General features: G+C 42.8%; 1 protein-coding gene across 1 annotated transcript in view; it reads right to left on the bottom strand.

Moving 5' to 3' along the window:
* Positions 1 to 12,262, bottom strand: part of smyd3 (SET and MYND domain containing 3) — a 51,321-nt gene that overhangs the window by 35,767 nt on the left and 3,292 nt on the right. Inside the window, exons 2-5 of the mRNA XM_076050176.1 lie at positions 1,973 to 2,036; positions 1,782 to 1,889; positions 1,402 to 1,459; positions 639 to 772 (exon numbers count right to left, since the gene is read on the bottom strand). Of these exons, the coding sequence (XP_075906291.1) occupies positions 639 to 772; positions 1,402 to 1,459; positions 1,782 to 1,889; positions 1,973 to 2,036 (364 nt within the window). The remainder of the gene's footprint in view (positions 1 to 638; positions 773 to 1,401; positions 1,460 to 1,781; positions 1,890 to 1,972; positions 2,037 to 12,262) is intronic.

Here is a 12,262-nt window from a genome sequence, read left to right as displayed (position 1 = left end):
AAAGCCGAAGCGGTTATGTTGGCGACGATAACAGGCGACTGAGGCGGAGCTCAGAAACCTCAAAAGAGGCTTACGTGGATTTCTGGCACCACAAAATGGCCAATGGGAGGTAGCAGTGTAATTTATTTCTTCTGCCCCAAGACGACAACGACGGCGTCAACAAGCACACCAAATGTTTTTATGCTTTATTTTAGTTGATGAATCTTTCGGAACATATGAGCTGACAAAATGCTGCCGTTTTTCTTCTTTTCAAGATTTCTGTCAACAGCAAAGCCAACAACACTAAAGAAAGAGTTTGTATTTGTTGATCACACGTACATACAAATATGGCTGTGGTGAGACAAACATAACAGATACACCAATGACCACCAGCAAATCAGACATCAGTTGTGGGTCAGAACCCACAGGGAAGCTTCCTGTCATACAGCGAGACGCTGCAGATAAGATTTCACAGCGGGTGTGTCTTCAGAGTCATAGACCTCAGGCTGTTCCAGGAATACACACGCACACACGCTTGTATGCACAGTCCGTGTTTAGTTCACCTATTTGTAAGTCTATTCTCACTTTTGTGACAATTGCATTGCTTTCAATTTATGCATTTATGCGCGTTGATACTGTAAGAAATGCACTTGGCTGACCTTTGCGATAAGAGTGAGTAGCTCCCTGCAGGATGGAGGCAGTTCTGGAGTCGCTTCCTGCTGTAGGTACACCTCCAGCATGCCGGCCAGCTGGGCCAGGCCTTGTTTCTTCTGCTCGGACATTAAACTCAGGTCTGGAAAAAGAGAATTTATTCCTATTAGGACAAGTCGAGGTTGGTTTCAGTCAGCACCATCTTGAGTTTCGGGGTCCATTTTGAAACCGGAAAATTCCACATTTGGATGTGTGGGTGATAAAGAGGTGAGCACTGATTAGAGCTACAATACCTGCCTACCATCTGTATAGTTGGGAAGCCGACTACACTTCCTCCCTTTGAACTGTGACATCAGTGGGGCTTTAACATTTAACCTTTTTCTTGACTTACTGTGCCCACATTTTTATTTTACTACACCAACCAAAAAATGTTGCCAGTTTGTAACAGCATTAATTTATGTGTCCTTTCCAGATTGACAACCAGACATTTGTAGTTTTTTTTGCAACCAACTTTCTGCAGTTCCTGCAGGCCAAACAATCAAATGCACATTTTTTGGTTCATCCGCATTGGCGTCCTTTTTGAAACTGGTAGCTTTGTCCATCTTATTATACAGTCAAAGACTTCGACCCCATAAAAATCACCCATCTTTGTGTTGCCAGTCATAGCTGGAACAAAAACAACTTTTTTTTTTTTTACAGCACTGTCATTAGATGAAGGCAAAGTACACAGTTAATGTTCAACACTCACACACCCCTGGAGGGGAGACTTACGTGCTTCATGTTCCTCTAAAGTGTAGAGCTCCTCACTGCTGCCCTTGCATGAACTTGACTGAAATGAAAAATAAAAAGCACATTTCTTAAAACTATATCATGTTAGTTCTTTTAAAAAAAATAACATTTTCCCCTCATCACTACAGGTTACTTTCACACAGATTTTATGAGGATTCTCACAGAGCAGGTGTTGAAAAATCTAAGGTTCTTTTATTCTTTTAGAGACAGAAAACACAAGGACGTTGTGATGGAAAAAACACAAACATAGAAGGATCTTTAATAGCAAAGACCAACAAAAATGCAGCACAATATGCACAGTAAATGTATATCTGTCTTTTTATGTGTACATCACCCTGAGTGTTTGTGAGTGGGAGACGTACCAAAGCAAAGATGATTCTGGCAGACAGACGGACTGAGTCAGTGGGAATTCTGGGCAGGAGGCTTCGCAGACACGTACACTCCGTCCTGTGGACAGACCACGCTTGTCTCTGCAGGAGAAAGGGCATTTCAGCAAACAGTGTCAGACAACACACACTGCATACATTTTAATATAGACACAGGCACACAATACCTGGCATGCAGTGCTGCAGTAGCGCGCCATCTTGCACTGGGAGCACCTTGATAAGGACTCGTGCCTGGGAGAAAAAAAAAGAGACAAAACAAATGTTTAATTCTCCCATGATTGTCAAATGAAATTGCAGACATAACGTCTGTTAAATTATTCAAAGGCAAACTCTATTAAAAAGCTCCCATGGCCAAAGTATAACAGATTGCACCCATGATTCATCGTGGAGAGACTTGGTTTATTCTATTTGAATTATCATCGTTGAAAGGCTCTTCAACAAAGTGGGCAGTCTGTGTCGAAACAATCATTTTCCATGATTGCATAGTGCAAGACAAGGAAGGAAAAAAGGGCACTCAAAAGTCTACTATGCTGTGCAGCCTTGCTGACCACTGACTGTGTTTGTTTAAAACTGTGGTCATACTAAATACCTTTATCCACAGGTTAAAATTAGTTTGTTTAAAAATACATATTTTTGTGTGTATGCAGAGTGCTTGCCAGGGTTGATTTATCGTCAAACTTGTAAAATAAATTTTGCTCGAGTTCTTTCCATTTTCAATTCTGCTCCAGCAGGCCTCCATGCTGCCACTGTCACAAACTTTTCCTCAGCAACAACTTTGCTTCTGCCTGGCAATCTACTACAATCGTAAAATCTACAATCTAATCCCGACTACCTGAGTGCACGCTTGAAAGAGGTCACGTAATGTATCTCCTGATCTTTCCTGCAACTAATGGCAGTTCAAGAACTATCGACTCTCCTCAGTGCCCGATGAAATCAAAGTCCTGGCTTGTGCCTGCGCGCCAACGTGTGTGTGTGTGTGTGTGTGTGTGTGTTTGTGTGTTTGGGTGCGTTTCTACTAGCCATGTCCACTCAGGGTGTTTGTTTCTGCTGCGTGTCAGACATGTGACACTGCTGTGCTTCCCCGATTGCCCATCAGTCTGATAACAAGCTGGAGAGCAGCGTCTGTCTGCTCCCTGCAGCCAATTACAGCCTGCAGGGAGAGCAACAGCGAGACACGCAACAAGACGCCAGTCTCAGGAGCTCAGTCAGGGCCCGACTGTGTGGGTCAAATCTATATTCTGCTTGCAGAGGAACATCTAGGATATAACAAGGTTAAACTGTACTTTTTGTATAAGTGGAGAGGAAGAGCTTTCACAGAGCTTTTTTGTGAGACCAAAAAGAAAAATTGAAAATACAACAAACAAGGAAGAGTTTGAAGAATTTGGCCTATTTACTTGCATTATATTAGCTAACACAGAGATGGAGTTACTTTTGCAGCGAGTCTGTAAATTTGTGCCAGTCATTATATTCTGAAAGCTGATTTAAAATAGTTGATTATGAAAAAGTCAACGTTTTGTAGCTCCTAACAGAATTCAGAATATTTAATTAAAACTTGGGCTCATTCCAAAATACAGACAAATGTTCTGTTAGCAGAGTGTCGTGGAAAGCTGCTCAGATTGATTTGTTTTTACGCGTTTTCAGACTTAATGGATGTCAACAATCAACTCCATGTCAGTATTGTGTTAACAGTGTCTGCATAGTCCTTGCTGATGCAAATAACATAAATAAAATAAAATGCAGCTTTATGCATTGAAGAAATTGAGATTTTTGGATGACATAATGATTCAAACACTGCTAATCAGATCATACACCACAAGTACAATCACGTTTGTCTCATTTTAAACATTAATGTCGTCACAGCAGCATTAGAGCAGAAGTGCAGTGGAGTCATTGTTAGACGAGCCCAGGGCTTATTTGACAACCAGCCCACGTCTAGCACGGAGACAATGTGTGTGGATTATCATATGGCAATAACGGGCTGAAAAATGACTGAGTGTCGCTAATTAGACTGGGCAAAGAACAGAGTTATGAGTCAATTTACAAAAAAAAGAAAAAAAGAAAAAACAACATCTTCTAACAGACAGGGCAAGATCTGCTCTTGTCTCACAGTGAATGAGACGTTTAATTAGATTGGACATACTGGACTGATGAGACATTTTCATGACGGCATTGAGGACATTGTGAGGAGCTCAGAGGCGAAAGCGCACCATAAGGATAAGACAACACACAGACAGAACTTCGCAACAGGGATGTTTTTCCGCTGACCACAACACAACCAGGCTGGACAGCTCCTGTGATTTAAAGCGCTGCTCTGTGTCCAACTCTCAACCTCTCATCCTCCCATTCCTCTCCTATCTTCTAACCTTTCAGACCCTGGACCCTGTGATTCAATTTATAGTTTCTTGGTGGGGGGGGGGGGACTGATGAAAACACAGGTATTCTTGTCATGTTGAGTCCTTCCAGACACAGAGAAGCCACCCACGGTTTAGCAAACGCGTGCCTGCAGCCTGAGACATGAGAACAGCAGTGGGTCAAGACCGAGCACACACACATCAGTTAGACTCCGAAGAGTTTGGTCACATGTTCAGCATCTGCCACGGAAAGTATATCTTTCTTCAGGGAAACAACACAGGAGGCCTGTAGAGGCTTCCAACACAGTGAGTCTACTTCCTCATGGTGGGAAAATCTGACCCTCACTGAGCCATGACACAAAAACCTCTAAAACTGGATGAACTTGAACATCGTGCTTAAATGTCTTCAGCTTTTTTTGTATCTGATGTCGACCACAAATTGTTTTAATCCTTGCATTTCAACAAGCTGCATCCCTCAGCTTCCAGGGGAGCCGTGACTTTAATATTTATTAGTGAGTCTGGACGATGTATGCAGAGGCAGAGCTCATCAGTGATGCAGTGAAACAAAAAGGGCATGACAAAAAGACACAAACCTGGACGACCTTGCAAAGAGCAGAGTAACTCAAACAAGCCAGTTAAATAAGGAGGGGGGGGGGGGGGGTATATAATCAAAATGAGTAATTCTCACAACTGAATAGAAAGCAAAACGTGTTCTGCTGTTTGAGAGCAATCAAAGCCCTCACCTCAGAAATTAGAGGGAACAAATAAATCAATAAAATCATATCCAGATGATTCCTAAATGGTCTTATCAGGATTCTGTTGCTCTGTTTTCGTCAGGCCTGTTCAGGCCGTTCCTGTTTTGACCTCTGCCTGTTTTTTGACCTCATGACTTGCCGGTCGATCTGGACTTTCTTGCCTGAGTCTGCCCGCCTGCCTGTGTACGACCCCTGACATCTCTGCCTGTTAGATTTGCAAAAAGATAAGAAATAAAGATTTGTCCTCCCTGAGAGACTTTTATTAGTATTTTAATTCGGTATGTGAAAAACCAAAGGTGTAACATTTAGTAGGAACTACCGGTAAGAAATTGCAAAAAAAAACAAAAAACAAACAAACTCATTAACACTTACAGTAACCCTGTTAAACAATAAAATGTAGGGTGGTCAGGTTGGTAGACTGTAAGGCTTCACAAAGCAGGTGACTTCAGCATCACTGGAAACATGTTTATCAGACAGCAAAATGACCCATTCATTGACTTGCACTAGTAACCGACAAGTAAAAAGGAAAATCTTTTAACTAAAGATCACTTAGATGTTTAAGAGCAGTCATGTGCATGATCAAGGGCATGACAAAGATCACATCATTATCATTTTTATTTTTATCCCTACAAAATATCCAGTTCAAGTGATATCACTTCAATGTTTTCCCAACAAATTGTCATTCATTACTTGGATGACTCTTTTTTGTCATGAATGAATGAACTCAAATTACAGTCAGTGGTACAGTGTTGCTTCCATCAGCGACCACAGTCACATTTGGTTGATATAATGTAAGAAAGTTGGAGCAGAAAATTAGTCCAGTACATCATTATGAGCCATGTCGATGCTCGACTTGACCACTGCAGCTAAGATGACTGCCCAAGGCTGATGAGCTCTCAGCATATACAAACTATACACTCAGACACACACACACACACACACACACACACACACACAAACGCAAACACACGCATGCACAGGCACACACAGTATGTATGCTCCACATGCATCATTGCATTGATCTTGGTCACATGATAAAACCTGGAGAATTTCTAGCCTGGATTCATGATTGAATACTTCCTCCCAGTAAAGGTCAGACGACACAAATGATCATCTTTCAGAGGAACACGATTTTTATCTGGTGCTTCTTCTTTTTTTTTGAAGAACACCAACTCTGCAACAAATTATGACCGGACTGCCAAGTAGCCGCTGCATCAAAGCCTCCCGGCAATGTTCAACATGGCTTCAGAAACATACACTGTATGTACAATACACACAACAACAGAGCGTGGTCCACATATAGATGCGGATGATAAAAGCACAGCGTCATTGGGCTCCAGTGGCGTTCCCATTGACCGATGTCGGCCCTACAGTCTCATCTCAGCCGTGTTTATCTCATGTTTACTCTCAGGAGCTCCTTCCACTCTCAGCCCCTCTCTCTCTCTCTCTCTCTCTCTCTCTCTCTCTCTCTCTCTCTCTCTCTCTCTCTCTCTCTCTCTCTCTCTCTCTCTCTCTCTCTCTCTCTCTCTCTCTCTCTCTCTCTCTCTCTCTCTCTCTCTTCTCTCTCTCTCTCTCTCTCTCTCTCTCTCTCTCTCTCTCTCTCTCTCTCTCTCTCTCTCTCTCTCTCTCTCTCTCTCTCTCTCTCTCTCTCTCTCTCTCTGCAGCATACTGCATGAGGCTGCAGCCCTTTAGTTGCCTTGTACTGTATATGGGAAGACTGGTTTAACTCATGGATAACATGAGATGACATTATTATTATGAACATGGACCTCATTTTAATCCTCCGTTTAATGTATTTTAAACAGAAAAGCACAAGTTAAAAAGGTCCAATAATTAACTAAATAAAATTTCCACATCTGGAAGTTGGATTTTGAAATCCCAACTTCAGTGGAAAAATCAAAAATTAACTAATAAAAGTAGACTAATGAATTCCTATATTCACTTTTTCTGCATCATTATGGAGAAATGGATGTAAACACTGTGATTGCTGTGTGTGTATGTGGTCAGTGTTAAGTCTCTTCTATCAGGAACTTTCTTCAGCCAACCTCAGCAAGTCACTGCTAGTGTGTGTGTGTGTGTGTGTGTGTGTGTGTGTGTGTGTGTGTGTGTGTGTGTGTGTGTGTGTCTGTGTGTGTCTGTGTAGCATGATAATTGATTTCCCATGAGTATGTATTTGCTGGTGTGCTGCAGCCATGAGAAAAAAAATGTAGGTTTGTTAAAGGGCTTGCGTGTGTGTGTGCGTGCACACACACGCGTGTGTGTGTGTTTTGGTATGTTAATAATTAGTCAGGTCCTGTCCTGTTGTGCCTGAGTGAATTTTCTCATTTCCAGGCTGAGTGGTCAACACAGCGTGGTACAACTCACTCCCACCTGACAGGTAATAGTGTGCGAGTATATGTTGGATTAAATTACTGATAAATAGCAGCATAAATCACCTGGAACGTTCCTGGTACCATCACTCGCGTTCAATAATATGACGGGGAGAAGGGATTCAGATACCTCATCTTGCCCTGAAGCCTTCCTCGTATCAGTCGACAGTGATGCCACATCAGTCAGGTTCCTCTCATAATTCAAAAAGCCACTTTATCTGCGCAGGCCATGTCTTACTGAGTCGGAGGCCTGTTTTCCTTCAGAACTGCCTTAATTCTTCATGGCACAGATACAACAAGGTTCTGTAAGGTTCTGTCTGTACTGACATGATCACCGGGCAGTTGCTGTAGACTTGTCCGCTGTAAATTGACCGTTCGCTCAATGCACGACTCTCTCAACCCACTGAGCGTCCCACACTAGTTTGTGTTCATCAAGTACTTGATCCAAAGCAAGTGTGTGTGTGTGTGTGTGTGTGTGTGTGTGTGTGTGTGTGTGTGTGTGTGTGTGTTCAACACAGAGGCGCCAGCTGTGATGACTCCACATCCATCCTGGACCCTTGCCGAGGTCTTAATGGCTGTTTACAGGATGAGTCATCGCCGCTTACAGCAACTTACCTGTGACGTTCTCTTTATAGCTCTGTTATTATGCTCATTGTTTTTTGTTTCTTTTTTGTTTATACGTTGTTGTTTTTTTGTTTTCTGCAAGTGTACACACGTGCACAAACATGTGTTCTTGGTGATTAAGACTTGTTCAGGATGCAGGTCATTGTTTATTTAATTTGTGGATCATCTTTGCATCAGAAGCCCAACAATAAACAGAATGAAGCAAAACCAAATCACGCTGTGAAACACAGAAATAGAAACAACTGTTGTAGAAGTATTAATTCCCACAGGGCTGTAAGAGAAAGTTTACTATTTTTAAAGATTCTGCTGATGTTTTTTTTTTCTGTTGGTGGGGAGAAGATCATGCTGCTTAATGTGGTTTTGTGATTTCTGAATTAAGCTTTTTATGCAGGTTAAGATCATTTCACTTTTACAGCTCTGAAAAACATGTGTTAAAAGACTAAACACAAATAGATTGACATCAAATTAACAAGCTGATTGTAGAAAACAAGTGTTTGGATTTTCTGCAATGAAGGCACTCATATCAATTATCATTAACAGAACTTGTGGCTGCAGTCAACAGAGTTCCAAATGGGAAAAATAACCATCAACCAAACTCTCCTTTGGTTAAAGAAATAAACATCATGTCCAGAGTCATGAATAACACCCATCAATGTATCATCCCTCACTTTAATGCAAACATCATGTCTCAGAGTTCCAGTTCCGCGGAGCGCTTGTGAAGTGTTTTATAATGCGCTTCTTCTTCTGTTCTAGTACACAGAGTGTTTAGAAATAACAGATGCTTTCTCTTAAGATCGGGGGGACAATTCAAACCCACCAGGAGCCGTTTCAGTGTCTGCCGAGATCCAAAGCAGACGTAAGATCTCCCGCACTTTCCCCACGCCGCCTGTTATTAATGAGCAAACATGATGTGGAACTGCTTCAGGGGACATAAATAAATAAATAAGTGTTCATCTCTGTGAGGACGGACTAAAGATTTTCCGTGAGACATGTGGCCCTCCACAGTGCCATTATCAATGACGCGCACAGATGTTTCCTCGATGAATAAAACAGATTACGCACACACGAGGTGCCGCGTTCCCGAAATGAAGTAAATCACTCGGTTCACCGACAATGCAGCTGTGCGGGTTGATTTCCACGACACCGACATGTTTTGAGATACCTGGGTATCTGACTCCAGGAGGGAGGGAAAACACAGCAGGGACACGGGGAACAGAGAGAAGGAGGAGAAGAAGACGGAGGAGGAGGAGGAATGGAAGGTGGAGGAGGAGGACGAGGAGGATGGGCGACAAGCAGATGCAGACGAGGCAATTTACTCTGGCACGGAGGGAGGCAGAGTGAGCAGAGCCAGGTGGTGCGACGAACTCTGTGTGAACAACACGGAGGGAGGCTGCTGGGGGGGGGGGGGGGTAGCACGGAGAACCAGCAGCAACAGTGCAAAGCCAGTGTTGTTGCTGGAGGGAAAACAGAACCCCGCTGTGATTGGCTCAGCGTGTTGAGGGTGCAGCGGCGCTACAATCTGAAGCTCAGCTAGTGGAGCCACGGTGAGGAGGTGAAAGGTCGCCAGACACCACACAGGGGTCCTTCTCAGATCCACTGTATTTATTTCAGCCAGTCTACGTAGGGAGGAGGAGGCCCGCTCGGAACAGAAATAAATAGAAAGCCTTATGAAGGTGGATGGCGTGAATGTCCTGCCCTGTCAGCATGAAGCCTCCACCATCATGTTTCACTGGACTCTTTCTGGTCAACAGTATAGCGAAAACATTCTCAGCCAAAAAAAGAAGAAACAGCGACATCTAGTGGTTACATTTTAGATTGCAGCGTCTTTCAGGCTCTCTCCCCCTCCTGAGCTTGACAGTGAGCTACAGTGGCCAGCACACCCGAACATGGATTCCTCATCCATCTTCTTTTTCAGACTGAAAAATAAGATGCGAGCATTCACCCTAATTACAAAAAGGGTCTGTGAAGTGACACGATGAAGTGACATTATATAAGCGGCTGTCTCTCAAAGCAGTGTTATTATTTGTGCGGTTTTATCTGAAGTTGTCTCGCTTCCACTTTTGATTGCCTTTGTACAAGTTCACTTTCCCTCCGACATGCATTTCTGTCAGGCTGAAATTAGAACAAAACTCTTGAGTCGACCGCGTGTCAATATTGTTTTATGTTCTTTGGAATAATTAAGTTCCCTTTGGAAATTGGCTGGATCCAGCCCTCCGTCAAAGTGTCCCTGTTACAAATGTGACAGAAGTTCTTGATGTTTAGATGTTTGCGCTCTTCTGTGTGGTCCAAAGAGACACCGAGTGAGAGATTGGTGTCAAATACAAAGACTTTGACTGGGAGGAATGGTGATGCCCTGCCCTCGTTACATAACACACGCAGCAAACGCACAAACCACGTTCTGGAGTGTCAAAATCAGAGCGCACCCATCCATCCCCAGAGTGTGTGTGTGTGTGTGTGTGTGTGTGTGTGTGTGTGTGTGTGTGTGTGTGAGTGTGTGTGTGTGTATTATCTGTCAACCACAGGTGGAGTGCATCCTTTCTTCCACTGTACCTTTCTTCGTCTTTTTTTGGACCTGCCTTTCCTTTCTCAAGCAGCTTATATTCTCCAGTCTTTATCACCATGGTCGGGACTCTGTCTCCCAGAATACTTTCAAACATTTCCCTTGGAAAAAAAATCAAACAACAACCAGCCAACTACAAACACATTTTTGAGGTTTTATGCTCGTTGCAAAAACAAAATGCCAGGCAAGACATTTTTTTTCTCTCCCAGTGACGGGGAAGTAAACAGCGTCTTTGTCATGTTGCAGCATTACCAATCACAATCTGAAGCACAAACAAAATCACGGAGGAGTTGCCGAATGCAGCTGTCCCATTGGTTCACCTCCGGGCAGTCTGTTTGTTTTGACTGAATCTGCTCCTCGTTGCAGAAGCATGTTTCACCTAAAAATAACGACAAAAATCCTAAAGTCTTCCTTCCACAGACGTGATAAGCAGGCCGCATGCCACACCAGGTGGTCCACATAACAGTTAACATCACACGACGAGTGGGTAGAAAAACACTTTTATAGTAATAAGATGTGGACAAGGCTGCCGGTGAGTTTGTGATACTGATTTAATAAATTAACAAACAATAAATAATGGGGGAAAAAATAAACAGCAGCATGACAGGGTTTTTGCTAAACTTTGTCAGGCTTATTTGCACTGCAGCAGCCACTTGCTGTCACTACTTTTGCACAAGTTTCTTTTCTCCCTTTTCCCTCTTAGAGTCCTTTTTAATATTTATAATCTCCTATAGTAACCTCAGTCTCTTCCTCCATCCTCATAAACTGCGTCGTATGACGTCCCTACTGTGCGAAATGTATGTTTTCTAATTCCATCATCAAATTAAACGATTTACTGATCTGGAAGGATGGAAGCTGATGTGGTCAAAAAAAAAAAAGAAAAAATCACTCAACAGCCAATAAGAGAGCAAAAGACAACAAGGTCTAAGCCCGAGCAAAATTTGGCTCTGTTCCAATGCCAGTCTTGCTTGAGCTCGGTGTGTTTCCATCATGCATATTTTCTACTCACAATTAGATTTTTTATTTTTTATTTTTTTTAACAATTTCAGGGTTAAAGAAAAATCACCTACTGGGCTGAAATTTGAGACTGAAACAGGATCAATCAGTAGTTGTTAACTAAGTTCTCAAAGTAATTACAAGGTAAATTACCTTGATGGATTTCAAACACTGGACTAATTTATGGAGTTCCAGATTTGGACATAAAAAAAAACCAACCTTCCCGTCTTTATGTCATGTTGCACAATTATCTGTTCTCAACCCCCCATCGCTCTCTGAGAGCTTCAGTTGGTTGTTTGTTGGTTGACCTACAGCAAATCCAATCCAGCAGTGTGTGTGTGTGTGTGTGTGTGTGTGTGTGTGTGTGTGTGTGTGCATGTACTCTATTTTTTTTTATCACTCATTACTTCTGTACAACCATCAAACATGTAATTAGTTTTGCTTTGATACCCCAAAACTGCTCACACACACACACACACACACACACACACACACACACACACACACACACACACACACACACACACACACACACACACACACACACACACACACACACACACACACGATGTTGAGTACATTTCTCTGTTCTCGCCACGGGCAACACAAGATGCCAAATGCACACTCGCAGATCAACACACATTCTTTTGTACTCAGTCATGCCAAATTTCTTTGATTGGAAACAGAAAAACACATCACATCTGATACCAATCTCGTCCTGCAGAGTCTACGTGTGTGTGTGTGTGTGTGTGTGTGTGTGTGTGTGTGTGTGTGTGTGCGTGCGCGCGCGCGCGCGCGCGCA

Source organism: Nelusetta ayraudi, unplaced genomic scaffold (assembly GCF_046127955.1).
Source record: "Nelusetta ayraudi isolate G7.1 ecotype Tasmania unplaced genomic scaffold, CSIRO-AGI_Nayr_v1 ptg000005l, whole genome shotgun sequence".
Taxonomy (NCBI): domain Eukaryota; kingdom Metazoa; phylum Chordata; class Actinopteri; order Tetraodontiformes; family Monacanthidae; genus Nelusetta; species Nelusetta ayraudi.
This window is presented reverse-complemented; position numbering and strand designations above follow the sequence as displayed.